Genomic DNA, 16757 nt, shown 5'->3' with positions numbered 1-16757 from the left:
CAGCTTACGCTCGTACTTCATCTTTTAACCCCGTATTGCCCTTTTTGTTACCTTCTGTTGTCCTTTGAAAGTTTCCCAATCCTCTGGCTTCCCGCTACTCTTTGCTATGTTATACACCTTTTCTTTTAGATTTATTCCATCCCTAACTTCCCAAGTCAGCCACAGTTTCCTCTTACTCCCCTTAGAATCTTTCTTCCTCTTTGGAATGAAATGATCCTGCATCTTCTGGATTATGCCCAGAAATTCCTGCCATTGCTGTTCCACCGTCATTCCTGCTAGAATCCTTTTCCAGACGACCTTGGCCAGCTCCTCTCTCATGCCTTCATAGTCCCATTTGTTCAACTGCAACACTGACACTACTGATTTAATCTTCTCCCTCTCAAATTGCAGATAAAAATTATCATATTATGGTCACTGCCTCCTAGCGGTTCCTTTACCTCGAGTTCCCTTATTAAATCTGGTTCATTAGACAACACTAAATCCAGAATTTCCTTCTCTCTGGTAGGCTCCAGTACAAGCTGCTTTAAGAATCCATCTCGGAAGCATTCGACAAACTCCCTTTCTTGGGGTCCAGAACCAACCTGGTTTTCCCAGTCTACCTGCATATTGAAATCGCCCATAACCACAGTGGCATTATCTTTGTTACATGCCAATTTTAACTCCTGCTGCAACTTGCACCCTTTATCCAGGCTACTGTTTGGGGGCCTGTAGTTCTATGGTATAGTATCGTACATCCTTAACATGCCTCTTGACATCCCTTCTAAACTTCATATCTTAGACTAATAATCCTCAAACATAAAATGATTGTGCTCTGATACAAATTCCTCCATATTCTAGCCCTTTCAACTTTCTGTAACACCTTCCAGCCTTATAATAACCCCACATCAAACTATCCATTCTTCTGGCCCAATTACTGTGCCATCAGCTGCAGGTACCACATTCTGAACGCAGTCCCTTAACTTTGCCAGCTTTTTTATTACCTTTAAAGAATCTTCTTAAACTATGCGACCAGATTATCAAGCATTGTTCTAAAATAACATATTGTCAAACCAAATCAGCGGACAATTTAGTGAGAAAATAAGCATTGATTTGAAAGATTAATATTAAATATATATATACTTCTCTCAAAAGTTATACAACTAACAAGTGCAATATGTCTTTTTACATTAACAATGGGCAGCGGAGTAACTGGTAGAGCTGCTGCCTCATAGCACCAGGGACCCAGGTTTTCGGGTGCAGTTTGTGTGGAGTTTGCACGTTCTCCCTATGACCATGTGGGTTCCTTCTGGATGCTCCGGTTTCCTCCCTCATCCCAAGGACGTATAGATTTGTAGGTTAATTGGTCTCTGCAAAAATGTACTCCCCTATGTATAGGGAGTGGATGAGAAAGTGAGATAACATAAAACAAGTCTGAATGGGTGATCAATGGTCGGCATGGACTCGGTGAGTCAAAGGGCCTGTTTCCATGTATAACTCCAAACTAAACTAGCAAGAAATAGCTCAACAACACTAAAGTTATAAAAAACTGGTAAAATCTTAAGTGCATGATTCTACTTTTCTAAGAGACACAGATGGTTATGACTGAATGTGTAGGAAAGAACTGCAGCTGCTGATTTAAATCGAAGGTAGACACCAAATGCTGGAGTAACTCAGTGGGACAGAAGAAGGGTCTCGACCCGAAACGTCACCCATTCCTTCTTTCCAGAGATGCTGCCTGTTCCACTGAGTTACTCCAGCATTTTGTGTCTACCTTTGGTCAGGACTGAAGATGGTCTATAATTCTATAGCAAAATACACCACGCAATGGTCAAAATTATCTTGCGTAGCTAAAATAGCTTGCAAAATTGTTACACATAATAGAAATGTATGCGTATTGTCAATGGCAATATTTAGATAGGAAGATTGGTGTCTCGAACCCCGCGGAATTTAGTGAAATTGGAATGTTGCATGCGCAGGATTAGATTATTTTCTGGCTAGATATTTTATTGTATTAGCAGGAAAATAAATTGTACAAGAGCGGAACTTAAAAGAACTAAATAGTGGCTTGATTCCTTTTAAATTACAGGTCCAGTGAGCAAAACAAAAGTTTTCTTTTGAGAAGCCATTAAACATCTCCATACTTACCTTTATCAGACCATGGCTTTGTGTGGGTGCTCTTTTTAAAGCTGGAATAGGTTGTCTGAGAGCCACGTTCAAAAATGGGATCATTTTCTTCAACAATATTAGATTTCTTCATCCTTAAAACTTCGACCGTTAAGCTAATTTTAAGAAAAAGAAAATGCATTTGAATTTAATGGACAATTCTATATGGTTAATGATAATGCGTATGGCCCTCTGTCCTCCAAATACCACAGGCAACTTTAAGTTTTGTTTAGAGATATAGGATGGAAACAGGCGCTTTGGCCCACCGAGTCCACGCCAACCATTCACCACCTAGTCACACTAGTTCTATGTTATCCCACTTTCTCATCCACTCGCTACACACAAGGGGCAATTTACAGAGGCTAATTAACCTACAAACTTGCATGTCTTTGTGATGTTGGGGGATACCCATGCGGTCATAGGGAGAACGTGCAAACTCCACACAGACAGCACCCAAAGACAGAAATGAACCCGGGTCTCTGGCGCTGTGAAGCAGCGGCTCTACCAGCTGTGTCATTATGCTGCCCATGTATCATCCATAATCTAATATTGGATGTTCAGCCATTTTTGGACTACAGAAGTAACACTACTGTTAAGCAGCATGGGTTGGTGTCACAGTCTCCCCATCAATCCCATTGCAGCCCTTGCAATTTTTTTTTAAATCTGCACTTTCTCTGCAGCTGTAACACTATATTCTGCATTACCTGTTGTACTTGTATATGACTTGATTGTACAAATGTATGAATTACATGGATAGCATGCAAACAATGTTTTTCACTGCGTCTCGACATGTGACAATAATAAACCAATACCATTTTTTTCTGAAAAAGACAAAGTGCTGGAGTACTCAGCAGGTCAGGCAGCATCTCCAGAGAACATGTTCTCCTGAGCTGCTGCCTGACCCGCTGAGTACTCCAGCACTTTGTGTCTTTTCGTTTGTGTATAAAACAGCGTCTGCAGTTCCTTGTTTCTCCAATTTTGTTCTGAAGCATTTTATCATTTATTAAAACCAAAAGGGCCATCAATCTGCTCAAATCAACTGCAATATAACCATATAACCATATAACAACTACAGCATGGAAACAGGCCTGTCCGGCCCTACCAGTCCACGCCGACCATTCTCCCTGACCTAGTCTCATCTACCTGCACTCAGACCATAACCCTCTAATCCCCTCCTATCCATATACCTATCCAATTTACTCTTAAATAATAAAATCGAGCCAGCCTCCACCACTTCCACCGGAAGCCCATTCCACACAGCCACCACCCTCTGAGTAAAGAAGTTCCCCCTCATGTTACCCCTAAACCTTTGTCCCTCAATTCTGGGAATTTGTCCCTCAATTCCCTATATTAATTTTTAAACTTTCAAGCCCCAGGAGTAACATTTTTCTATCAATTGGTGACCTCACAAGTTATAGTGGAATTAGGCCATTCGGCCCATCGAGTCCACTCCACCATTCGAACATGGCTGAACTTTGCTAATCCCATTTTTCCTGCCTTCTCCCCATAACCCTTGACAACCTTTCTAATCAGGAATCTGTCTATCTCCACCTTAAAAATATCCACTGACTTGGCCTCCAAAGCCCTCTGTGGCAATTTCCACAAATTAACTACTCTCTGACTGAAGAAGTTCCTCCTCTTCTCCTTTCTAACAGAGCACCCTTTGACCTCTGGTCCTAGACTCTCCCACCAGTGGAAACATCCTTTCCACATCCACTCTATCTATGCCTTTCATTATTCTGTAAGCTTCAATGAGGTCCCACCTCAACCTTCTAAACTCCAGCGAGTACAGGCCCAGTGCTGTCCAACACTCATCATATGCTATCCCACTCATTCCTGGAATCATTCTTGTAAAACTCCTCTGGACCCTCTGCAGAGTCAGCACATTCTTCCTCAGATATGGGGCCCAAATTTGCTCTGAGAATGTTTATAATTTCTAACAGTCCCTGGAAAAGGCAGGCTGTCCTGAAACTCAGGCTATCATAACTGGGGGAAACTACCCTTTTGCTTATTAAATTAACAAATGATTAAATCAATTAGGGTGTTGATGTGATGCCATGATTATTATACTTAAGTGAATTTAAAGTCACTTGAAATTTAAAAAGCTGATGAATAAATCAGCAACGTCAATCTTATATCATTTACATCTTAAGGATCCAACCTGCACCAAAATAGTGAATGTCATTAAAATAAACAACGCTATTCAATAATACATCTGGTATCTAAAGTAATTAGAATTGATGAACTGTTGACCGATTAAGTGGTTAATCAGTAATATTTTAATACTTTGCTTCGATACCTTTCTTCATCAATAATAATAGAGCCATCTTCAGCTACTTTGACTCGTGGACCCAGAGCAGCATCATCGGATTCTTCATCTTCATCTTCATCTTCATCTTCATTAGCTGGGGCATTGGTACTTCCCACTTCTGGCCTATAATGCAAACGTGAAGGTACATTATGAATGCCAGTCTAAAACCTCAGCTGCTAATGTGGTAAAACTATCAGGGCAACCAAAAATTCATTCAGGTTTTACTTGACAGAAATATTATAACAGCTATAATTTGAATGTTTGCCAAGAATGCCCAATATTCTATTTTCTCTTCTCCAATGAATATGCGTTTTCTAAATTTTTAAATGGCAGCTAGCGGATCCCAGGAATATATTAATTTTTTAGCCCTTTGTTAAAATTTGTTAAAATTAAAATCTGGTAAAAACCACCATAAACCAACTGCCACTTCATAAACATTAAGTTATATTGATATTATATTATAAGTTATATTTATATTATATAATAAGTTATAGTTATATTTAGGTTTACTTTAATAATCAAAAGATATACTCACTCTTTATTTAGAACTGGGAGAGGTGGTCTTCTTTCTTCTTCGAATGAAGATCTGCAAGGATTGGTATTCAAATAAAAACTTCATAGAGCTCACACTTAAAGATTACTGTAAAAAAGGTTAATTTTATGTCTTCACCGTGGGATGTGTAACGTCATATTCCGCAGCAACTAAATTACCTGGATAGTCATTCTGAAGCGTGGACTAACAATCAAACAATCAAGTTTAAATCCCACCAAATCAAAGAAGAATTTTAATTCAGTGAATTAACTGGAATTGGAAGAATGAGGACAAGAAGTTTCAGTAATAACTGAACGGCTGGAGGTACTCAGTGGGTCGCACAGCATCCGCGAAGGCAGAGGTTTGAGCAGAGGAATCCTGAGGCAGGATCTCATACCAAATCGTTGACTATCTCTCTGCCTGCACAGATACTGCCTGACCCACCGAGTTCCTCCAGCAGTTTGCTTTTTGCCCCAGGTTCCAAAATCTGAAGTTTCTCATCTTGAGTTTTAGAAATGATGACCATAAAACTGCTAGACTGCTAGACTTGTAAAAATCCATCGGCCTCATAAATGTCCTTCCAGGGAAGAAATCTGCTGTCCGTAGTTAGTATGGCTTATATACCTCCAGACCCACATCACGTGGCCTCCAGACCCACATCACGTGATCGACGTTTTTTTTAAATTGTCATACAAATTCCTTAATATTCCACTCAGTTGTCACCACATCTCGCAGACTGATTATTAATAGATAATAATTGCTGGTCTTGCCAAGTCTTGCCAAAAAATGGAATAAATAAAATAAAATATTACCAGGTCACTTACAGCATTGGATTTGTATCAGGTAGATAGTAGATGAAGTCTCTCATTGTCATTTTAGTACGTTCTGGTGGGTGATTAGTTTCCCAATTTGGAATCATTTCTTTGTGAGCTTTCTGCAATAGCCCAAAAAAAAGACAAATTATTCAACAACGCATCAAACAGTTAAGAATGACAACATCGGCATGTAACAGTTAAAATAGATCAGCAGGGATGGGAACAGAGAATGTCAAATGGTAATATAATACATTTAAATGCAAAGTGTACCATGTCACCTGAAATGCAACCTAATGGGTTTACGTGAAATATTGAACATACGGTCATGAGTGATAGGAGTAGAATTAAGTCATTCGGCCCATCAAGTCTACTCCGCCATTCAATCATGGCTGATCTATCTCTCCCTCCCAACCCCATTCTGCCTTCTCCCCAAAACCTCTGACACCTGCACTAATCAAAAATCTATCCATCTCTGCCTCAGAAATATCCACTAACTTTGCCTCTACAGCCTTCTGTGGCAAAGAATTCCACAGATTCACCATCTATGACTAAAGAAATTTCACTTTCCACAAAAAAAATGTCCTTTAATTCTGAGGCTATGTCCCCTAGTCCTAGACCCTCCCACTAGTGGAAACATCCTCTCCACATCCACTCTATCCAAGCCTTTCACTATTCTGTATGTTTCAATGAGGTCCCCCGATATTCTTCTAAACTCCAGCGCGTACTGGCCCAGTGCCGACAAATGCTCATCATAGGTTAACCTACTCATTCCTGGGATTATGCTTGTAAACCTCCTCTGGACCTTCTCCAGAGACAGCACATCTTTCCTCAGATATGGTGCCCAACATAAAATGGTACAGCACAGGAGCACGTCCGACCTATAGTCGCTGTGCTGACCATGATGTTCATTTGGCGTTATTCCATATGCTTGTACACATGGTCTCTATCCCTCAATCCAGTTCCTGTTCATGTCTGTGTAAATGCCTCTTAAATGTTACTATCATATCTGCTTGTATCACTTCCCCTGACAAAGCATTCCAGGATGCTGCCTGTCCCGCCGAGTTACTCCAGTATTTTGTGTCTATCTTCGGTTTAAACCAGCATCTGCAGTTCCTTCCTACACATCCAGGCATCTACCACTCTCGATATTAAAAATATGACTTAAAGTCTCATTTAACCCCCCCCCCTGCCTCCCCCTCACCTTAAAGCAATGCCCGCGTAGTTGACATTTCCTTGGAAAAAAAATACTATCTTATCTATGCCTCTCATAATTTTGTTTACTTCACTCAGGTCACCCCTAAGCATCTGATACTCTAGAGAAAACAATCCAAGTTTGACAACCTCTGCTTACAACTAATATTCCCCAATCCAGACATCAGGGTGAGCCTATTTTGCACCCACTCTATTACCCGCTTCATCCTTCCTGCAATGTAGCTGCCAGAATTGCACACACAACTGTGATTGTATTTTGCATAGAAAGTAACAGCAAAACTAAAGAATATTTACCTAAACAGAAGTAAATTAGAGAACATCTTCTTGCGATCACGTATGCCTAATCAAACTCAGAATTTTGGAAGTTGTCAAAAGTACCTAAGGGTGTCCTTTAATTGCCCTCACAGATTTGGCACTTGATTAAAATGTAATGAATGCAAATAGAGCAATATCTTCCTTTCCAAAACTTCTTACAAAGATCAACATAAACAAATATGTCAATTAGTGGTATTAAGCTCTGTGACCAAATTAGCTAAATGTGGTCACAGAGGTAGAATTCAAAAAATAATTTCAGGACAATGGGAGAGAGGTAGATGGTGGTTCATAGGGAATTCCAAAGCTTACGGCAAGAGAATAAGGCATACACACCAATCAGACAGTCTGAAGAAGGGTCTCAACCCGAAACATCACCTAATCCTTTTTTCCAGATATTCACAAGTTCACAAGTTATAGGAGTAGATTTAGGCCATTGGGCCCATCGAGTCTACTCCGCCATACAATCTCTGCCACCTAATCTCATTGTCCTGCCTTCTCCCCAGAACCCTTAACACCCATTCTAATTAAGAACTTGTCTATCTCTGCCTTAAAAATATCTACTGACTTAGAAACAGAAACATAGAAAATATGTGCAGGAGGAGGCCATTTGGCCCTTCATGCCAGCACCGCCATTCATTGTGATCATGGCTGATCATCTACAATCAGTAACCTGTGCCAGCTTCTCCCCGTATCCCTTGATTCCACTAGCCCCTAGAGCTCTATCTAACTCTCTTTTAACTAACTGCCTGTCCTGCTGAGTTACTCCAGCGTTTTGTGTCTATTTTTGGAATAAGCCGACATCTGCAGTTCCTGCCTACACATAATGATGGGATGTTAGTGACAAAGAGATATTGGAAGGTTGCAGTAGATAGGGAGGGTGAAGACTAATATGAAATTTGAAAAGAATGAATTTCTTTTTGAGACACAAGAGACGACAGATGATGGAACCTGGAGGAAAAAACAAATTGCTGGAGGAACTCAACAGGTCAAGAAACATTTGTGGGCACAAAAGAGATAGTCGATGTTTCTTTAATGTTGAATGCCATCTATTGCTTACACTCATTTGACTAGATTTTCCGGAATGTTTAAATAAAAGCACAGACTCGTCCAACTGTTGACTGCAATTGCTTAGAGCAATTGCTCATTTTCAGCTTCCTGGATAATTAATCAGATCAGGCTTTTGCAGATTACTACTGATGTAACTTTCAACAATAGAATCAACCTCTTTATATAATTAAAATTACCTTCTCTTTCTTCATCTCCTCTTTCAACAATTCTCGTAATTTTCGAGCTTTCCTGAGTCTTTCAAGGTCAGTGGGGGCTTTTGCAGACTTTGAGCGTGCAGGCGAGACACTGGGAGATGGTACGATTCCTTTCGTCGGTGTGCCACTGGGCGTAATCCTCTCCTTAAGTGGCGAAGACAATGTCTTCCGCGTCACTGGCACCCGGGGAGAACTGGTCCCGACAGCTGGATCTTTGTGCACATGGTTTTTAACAGGGGAGAACTGTGGCACTTGAGGAATTGGAGTTTTCTTTTCTGGCAATTTGATATGTTGTCCTAAAGAAGGCTTTCGATTCTCTGGTGATTTGGGAAGTGCTTTCTCAGTGGTAGACGGAGCAGAATTATCTTGAATGGATGCCACATTGGTGACAGGAGTTAATAGATTTTGCTGTTGAGGAGATTTTGCTGTTAGATTGGCCGACTGCTGTGCAGACAAAGACGTGGCTCTTGGTTTGGGCAAATTCAACACGGTGGAGAAGCGCTTCCTTCTTTGCAAAGGTGCCACGGGTGATTTACCCTGCGTTCCACACACACCAGTCTTGTCATTCTTCTCATTCCTTAAATTAAAAAATAACAAAATTCGTGACTTTTAGTGAACTTTTCATTGTGTACAATACGTAGAAAAACATGCAAGAAAAAGCTTGTAAATGTTCTTTGAAAAATCTTGTCAAATTAAAACAAACCTACAGTTGTTTTTGATGATATAACTGGTAGAATAGGTAAGAGAAAACCAGCAGATGTGGTGTAATTGAACTGCCAGAATACTTTTGGTAAGGTCCCACATAAAAGGTTGGTGTGCAAAATTAAAATACACGGGATTCTAGCTGATATATTGGCATAGATTGAAAAAGTAATTAAAGAACAGGAAACTGGAAACAGGAATTTCCTGGTTCTTCTTCTGGGTGGCAGGCAGTGAATAGTGAAATATTATGGGGATCAGTGCTTGGAATTCACAATGTACATCAATGATTTGGGCGAGTGATCCAAAAGTAACATGTTACTTTTGGAGTTTGGAGACAACCAAACTCGGGATAGGTAGGGGAGTCAGTCGGGTGAGTGTGAAGAGCAAGGATAATACAAAGACGCTAAAATGTGCTTTGGACAGATTTAATGAATAGTGGGTACAGTTGAGGATTCGATTGGTGCCAATGGATGGCGTAAGTGACAAAGGCTAGAGGTGAAAGGGAGACAACAGGCAGTCAGATAAAGAGAGAAGAGGAGGAGAGGAATGTAAAGTGGGAGGGAGGGATATACATGGAAGGGTTCAAGGGGTGAGGAAAGAGGGGGAATAAAAAGGAAAATGTGACCTGGTTGGGGGGGGGGGGGAGAGATACGCATACTGAGGAAAAACACAATGAACTGCAGATGCTGGAATCTGAAGCAAACCATAAAAATGTTGGATTCGTCCAACACTTGCATTTTGTCCAAAAAGGCCTGCTAGATCTCCTGGTTGCTAACCCTTTTAACACCACTTCTCATTCCCATAATGACCTTTCTGTCCTTGGGCTCCTCCTTTGGAAGAGTAAGGCCACATGGAAACTGGAGGAACGGCACCTCATATTCCACTTGGGCAGCTTACAACCCAGCAGTATGAACATAGAATTCTCCAATTTCGAGTAATAGCCCCTATAGCCACCCATTCTCCCATGCCCCCCCCATCCCCTCCCAGTGCACGCACATATCTCTCAACCCCCAGCCACCGGGTTCTGATACCTCCTCTGCATGCCGATTCTCCATCTCCAAGTCATCTATCAGCCTTTTATCCCTGCTTGGAGTTTAGTGTTTAGTTTATTGTCACGTGTAGTGAAAAGCTCTTGTTGCATGCTAACTAGTCAGCTGAAAGACAATACATGATTACAATGGAGACATCGACAGTGTACAGATACATGAAAAAGGGAAAAACACGAATACCATTTAGTGCAAGATAAAGCCGGTAAAGTCCGATCAAAAATAGTCCGAGGGTCTCCAATGAGGTAGATGAGCTTGTTCCTTTCCCCAGTCTGCTTCCAACAATATCCTTTCCACCGGCTTTACGTTCCTCTCCAACTCCTCTCTCCTTTTCAGACGCTTGCCAGGCTTTGCTGTACCCCCACTTATCACCGCCCATCTACTTGTGACACCATATTAAGAGTGTTTCTTTTATTTTGTTATTCTTAAATCAAGACTTTTTTTTAAATTGAAAATTACATTTTGATAGCTCTTATTTCACAAAATGCTGGAGTAACTCAGCAGGTCAGGCAGCATCTCAAGAGAGAAGGAATGGGTGACGTTTCGGGTCGAGACCTTTCTTCAAACTGATGTCAGGGGGGCGGGACAAAGGAGGATATAGGTGGAGTCAGGAAGATAGAGGGAGAACTGGGATTTGAAAGCTCTTAAATGTTTCCGAATATCTTTTTGAATAAGCATCAACATTTAAAATCTCACGACAGCTTCAAATGCCAGCACAACGGGGGATAGCATTTCTCCTGCAGTTTAAACTGCATCTCCAGCTATTTTGGGCCCTAGGTTTCTCCGCGGAGTCTTCAGGCCAATGCCACCACTGGGCCTTGCTTATTCAATAAACATAACACCCATAAAAAAATCTCATAGATCAGAATTGGTCTGATGAGACAGGCCGATTCAATTCATCTGGTGAAGGGTCCCGACCCAAAACATCACATATCCACGTTCTCCAGAGATGCTGCCAGAGCTGCTAAGTTACTCCAGTACTTTGTTTAACTTTTGTTTTTTTGTGAATTAATTGTCTGTAGTCTCCTTTATTTAGTAGATACTGGGCATAGGTGGGTATTGGTGGTGAGAACAGATATTGAGGGTGGTTGCTCTGGGACGCCAGAACTAACTGTTGAGCCTTCCCACGGTGTTGTGGGCCTAACTCAACGAAACACCAGTGAAGGGAGTTGCCCACTTGATATCTCCAATAATATACTTGCATCTACACAATCAATTTTTTTTAAATTAGCTTGTTAACATGTAGATAGCTGGTTATTGCATATGGAGTTAGTTATTGTCCTTAGCATAAGTTGGTCTTTTCAGTTTAGATAGTACTTTGACTTTGGTTTTCTTGGTTGAGTGCTTATCCTGGGGTTATAGCACAAGTACTTTGTGTGCTAATTGTAATTCCTTTGTGTACACCAGCATCTGCAGTTCCTTGTGTCTACAACCAACTTCATTATTACTAGAACTATTTTTGAATAAGTCATAAGTAGAAGCACCATTCTTTCACCTAGATTAAATAGATTCAATACTAACTTGTTAAGTGGAACATTTTCCTGCTGTTCATCTGGGTCGTCTCTCTCTTCTTGTGCAACACCTGGATTAGGCAGTGGTGTTGGTGGGAAAGACTCAGCTGGAAGTCCAGAATCATCTTTTTCATTGGACGATTTTTCTTCTGAATTTAGTTGCTGGTCTGAAGTACGAGTCTTATCATCCCCCTTCAAGGCTTGCGATGAACTTCTTCCACCAGGTTTCACATTGGGCCTTATACTGAGTCTTGAACGACGAAACATCCTGAAAGATAGAGGAAATAATAATCTACAGAATTACACATCATCAAATTAACCACTCATTAATCACTTATCAATCATTAATCACTCATAAACCACTCATACATACTTGCCACATTATTTACCACTTCTGAATTTGAAGTTAATTGTTTATTCATTTGTTCTGGGAATTATAAAATATGATCAAGATGGCCTCATTCAACCCTCAACAATACCTTTTAACTGTTGCAATCTAAGTTGTAAATTAAAAATTATATCACATTAAAAAGATTCCAAGATTGTTATAAATCTCTACTTGTTCCTACAGGTTAATTTTACAGATTTTCTTCTGCATAACCAGACTTATTTAACTAAAGTTAACTTTCTCCCATTCTAGTATGTGCCTTTTAGTAGATCAGGACGATCTTGATCTCAATACACAAGCCATTACAAATACATGGGTCAGGCTGGACAAGCTTATTCCTGTGTAAAATGAGCCAAATGCCTTTCCTAGCAACTTCATGATTAAATACACATTGATGGATCCAGAAAGAGCTAAAACGAATTCTATACTTTGGTGAATCACAATCACGGATGATTGAGAAGCTAAAATTGATTTTAAAACTGCTTTTATTTCAGAGTGCTTTTGGGCTCGATTTGTTACAGAGGGGCATGGGGTCAGACTGCAGATGGCTTTGAAAGCAAGGAAGAGGACTTTTGTTTAAAGGCTGTTGTTTAATTGGGCAGCAGGGTTGATTAGAAACTACAAGGACGACCAGGACTTTGTGTGACACTTCACCTCCGTATAACCTTCATCAGCTCTGCAGGTAGAGCAACGGTAGATGGAATTTAATCCTGATAAGTGTGAAGTGATAAGACTTTGAGAGGACTGATCAGGCTTGGACTTCGAAGGTATCATAAAATGCTGGAGTAACTCAGCAGGTCAGGCAGCATCTAGGAGAGAGGGAATGGGTGACATTTCGGGTCGAGACCCTTCTTAAGAATGATGTGAGGGGGCGGGACAAAGAAAGGATATAGGTGGAGACAGGAAGACAGTGGGAGAACTGGGAAGGGGGAGGGGGGGAAAAAGAGAGGGACAGAGGAACTATCTAAAGTTGGAGAAGTCAATGTTCATACCGCTAGGCTGCAAGCTGCCCAAGCGAAATATGAAGTGCTGTTCCTCCAATTTCCGGTGGGCCTCATTGTGGCACTGGAGGAGGCCCATGACGGAAAGGTCAGACTGGGAGTGGGAGGGGGGAGTTGAAGTGCTCAGCCACCGGGAGATCAGGTTGGTTAAGGCGCAAGCCTCTTCACCACAACAAGGTGAACGATCCGAAGAGGGCTTGAGTTATAAGGAGAGGCTGGATGGGCTGGGGCTTTTGTTCCCTGGATCTTTGGAGGCTGAGAGGTGACTGGATAGCCTCTAATACTGATGGATGGATGGATGATTACAAATGATAATACAGCAAGTTCAAAATAGCAGTTACAATCATTTGAAGACACCTCAACTGTCACTGTCAAGAGAAAACTCCAATGATGACTTCAATGCTTGTTCGTACTAAAATTTACGTTCCAGCCATATCTCAAACGTGTAGATTTAAGGTGGGAGAGGAAAGATTTAAAGGGGACCTGAGGTACAACTATTACCACTGAGGATTGTGGGAAGTGGAGTGAGCTGTCAGAAGAAGACGTAGAGCACAATTACAATGTTTAAAACAACAAAACGCCAGGCAAAGTTCCCATTTCTTTTTCAAAACAGTGCCTGGAGACAACAAGTTAAACCTTTACTGTCAACACTGATCATTCACATTTTCTAAGCCCATCATGATTTTACAGTGACAATCAGCTGTTATCAGGCAACTGATCCATCCTATCCACGACTGGAGAGCACGGTCCTGAGTTTCTATCTACCTCATTAGAGTCCGAAGGGTCTCGACCCAAAACGTCACCCATTCCTTCTCTCCAGAGATGTTGCCTGTCCCGCTGAGTTACTCCAGCATTTTGCGTCTACCTTCGCACTATTTTTAATTGGACCTTGTGCTAAACGTTATTCCCTTTATTATGTATCTAGACAGTGTGGACGAGTCGACGGCAATCACGTATAGTCTTTCTACTGACTGGTTATCATGCAAAGAAGAAAGCTTTTCACTGTACCTCAGTACACATGACAATAAACTAACCTAACATGCAGAACTGAGTCATAAATAGCTACATGGAATTATAATCTGATTGAGTTGATAGCTGTCGAGTGGAACTGTAGAGTGGATGTCTCCCTCCCCCACCTCTCCTGTATCCTATAACATTCCCAACCGCCCATCCACTCCCCTTGACTCTATTGCCACTCTGCCAAGTTAGATAGAGCTCTCGGGGCTAGTGGAATCAAGGGATATGGGGAGAAGGCAGGCACAGGTTACTAATTGTGGATGATCAGCCATGATCACAATGAATGGCAGTGCTGGCTCTAGGGGCCAAATTGCCTCCTCCTGCACCTGTTTTCTATGTTTATGGAGGCCAAATAACATAGCAGCACATATTTGGGATGTGGGAAGGGGCTGAGTTGTGAATTTTAATCTGGTTCTGGTTGATTACTGAGCAAACACCTCATAAGTGGTTATCTCTTCACCGTACGTGTGGGAAGAGGGAGAGGGAGAGGTGCTGCGCCCCGTTGCCAGGTAGTATTGCGTCCACCTGCTTGTGTGCACTGGCTCGACTCACCTTCATAAGGCAGCGGTAGAGTTGCTGCCTTACAGCGCCAGAGGAGACCCGGGTTCAATCCCGGCTATGGGCGCTGTCTGTCTGTCTGTGACCCGTGTGGGTTTTCCCCCGGGTGCTCCGGTTTCCCCCCCACACTCTACCGAAGACATCCAGGTTTTGTAGGTCAATTGGCTTGGGTTAAAATGTGTAAACTGTCCCATGCCTGGTGTGTGTGTGGGATAGTGTTAGTGATAGAGTTTGAGGCTCTCTGAGGGGCGCGCAGTGAACTGTTTATGTATGTGCTATTATGTTTGTGTGCCATTGTATGTTCGTTTCTTAGTACCTGAACTGATGTACAGCACTTTGGGCAACGTGGGTTGTTTTTAAATGTGCTGTACAAATAAAATAAAATAAAGAGGTGCACTTCCACTTTAAAATGTAAAAAATTCGATAAAATAAGAAAAATATATTTTGAAAAACTCACGTCTGGCGACCCCAGATTTTAAAGAACTAGACGATATATCAAAACTAAGAATAATCCTTGGCGAAGGAAATACGGCACATCTTGGCGCACAATACGTAACAGCATGCCACAACCTGAGAGACAGTGAATGACCAACATGTACACATACATGCATACACAAATTGACACTAAGGAAATTAATGTCGACTTGCTAAACGTGCTACCTTGTTGTACCGTTTACAACTGCAAGAACGAGTAGCAATCGATAAAAGGCTATAAATGTATTGCGTGAATATATATATATATTCACGCAATACATTTATAGCCTTTTATCGATTGCTACTCGTTCTTGTACACATGGGTCGATATGCCCCTGTACATACATACATATATATATATATATATATATGTATGAACAGGGGCATATCGACCCATGTGTACATGTTGGTCATTCACTGTCTCTCTCAGGTTGTGGCATGTTGTTACGTATTGCACGCCAAGATGTGCCGTATTTCCTTCGCCAAGGATACTTGTTTTTATATTCATGCATTTTAAATATGTATGTTATGTTCTATGCTTTGGCAATATAATGATGTATCTTATCATGCCAATAAAGTATTTTAAATTGAAATTGATATATATGTACAGGGGCATATCGACCCATCCATTGTATACTTGTTTTTATATTCATGCATTTTAAATATGTATGCTATGTTCTATACTGTGGCAATATAATTATGTATCTTATCATGCCAATAAAGTATTTCAAATTGAAATTGAAAAATTAAAATTGACTTGACTTGACTAGGGGATAGGTGGGCCGAAGGTGGGCCGAAGGGTGTTCCGCGCTGTATCTCTAAAATTGAACCAAACAGTCTGAGTGGTGGCTGGGAACCGGTGGCCCGGCCTTGCCTGGCCCTTGCCCGGCCTGAAGCTCCCCCGGCCGCGGCCCCGCTTCAACTCCGACCCCGCGGCTTCCCCCGGGCCCGTCGGGCCTACCTGTAATCGGCGCTGCAAAGTGTTGTCAGGCGGCATGGGAGCGTCAGCGCTCTCCCCCTTCCCCGGACTCCGGGCACCCGACACCGACCGACCGTCCTCCTCCTCCTCCTCCTTCCCTCCCTCACATCTTCCTCCGGTCCCAGCAGCAGCCAGCCAGCTGCAGCTGCAGCTGCGTGATCGCTCACTTACACGGAGTCCACCAGGTCCTCACGCTCACCCCTCCCTCCCTCCCCTCAGCAGCGCAGAGCATCTCCCGCATTGCAATACTAGACAGTGAGAGTCATTAACTTTGGTCATTATTGTCACATGGAGCACCTCCCCAATTGCAAAACATTGCAATACTAGACAGTGAGAGTCATTATCTTTGGTCATTATTGTCACATGGAGCACCTCCCCAATTGCAAAACATTGCATCAGACAGTGAGAGTCATTATCTTTGGTCATTATTGTCACATGGAGCACCTCCCCAATTGCAAAACATTGCAACAGCACCTCCCGCATTGCAAAATA

General features: G+C 41.8%; 1 protein-coding gene across 4 annotated transcripts in view; it reads right to left on the bottom strand.

Annotated features, from left to right (window-relative positions):
* Positions 1 to 16335, bottom strand: part of LOC144592155 (uncharacterized) — a 62235-nt gene extending 45900 nt beyond the window's left edge. For all 4 annotated transcript variants that reach the window (XM_078396581.1, XM_078396584.1, XM_078396582.1 and 1 more), the window contains exons 1-7: positions 16248 to 16335; positions 11859 to 12116; positions 8572 to 9166; positions 5810 to 5919; positions 4989 to 5039; positions 4442 to 4576; positions 2125 to 2258 (exon numbers count right to left, since the gene is read on the bottom strand). In XM_078396581.1, the coding sequence (XP_078252707.1) occupies positions 2125 to 2258; positions 4442 to 4576; positions 4989 to 5039; positions 5810 to 5919; positions 8572 to 9166; positions 11859 to 12115 (1282 nt within the window). In that variant the 5' untranslated portion in view covers position 12116; positions 16248 to 16335. The remainder of the gene's footprint in view (positions 1 to 2124; positions 2259 to 4441; positions 4577 to 4988; positions 5040 to 5809; positions 5920 to 8571; positions 9167 to 11858; positions 12117 to 16247) is intronic.
* Between the last annotated feature and the right edge of the window lie 422 nt (positions 16336 to 16757).

This window comes from Rhinoraja longicauda, chromosome 3 (assembly GCF_053455715.1).
Source record: "Rhinoraja longicauda isolate Sanriku21f chromosome 3, sRhiLon1.1, whole genome shotgun sequence".
Taxonomy (NCBI): domain Eukaryota; kingdom Metazoa; phylum Chordata; class Chondrichthyes; order Rajiformes; family Arhynchobatidae; genus Rhinoraja; species Rhinoraja longicauda.
The sequence above is the reverse complement of the archived record's forward strand: the minus strand, read 5'-3'. Positions and strand labels throughout refer to the sequence as shown.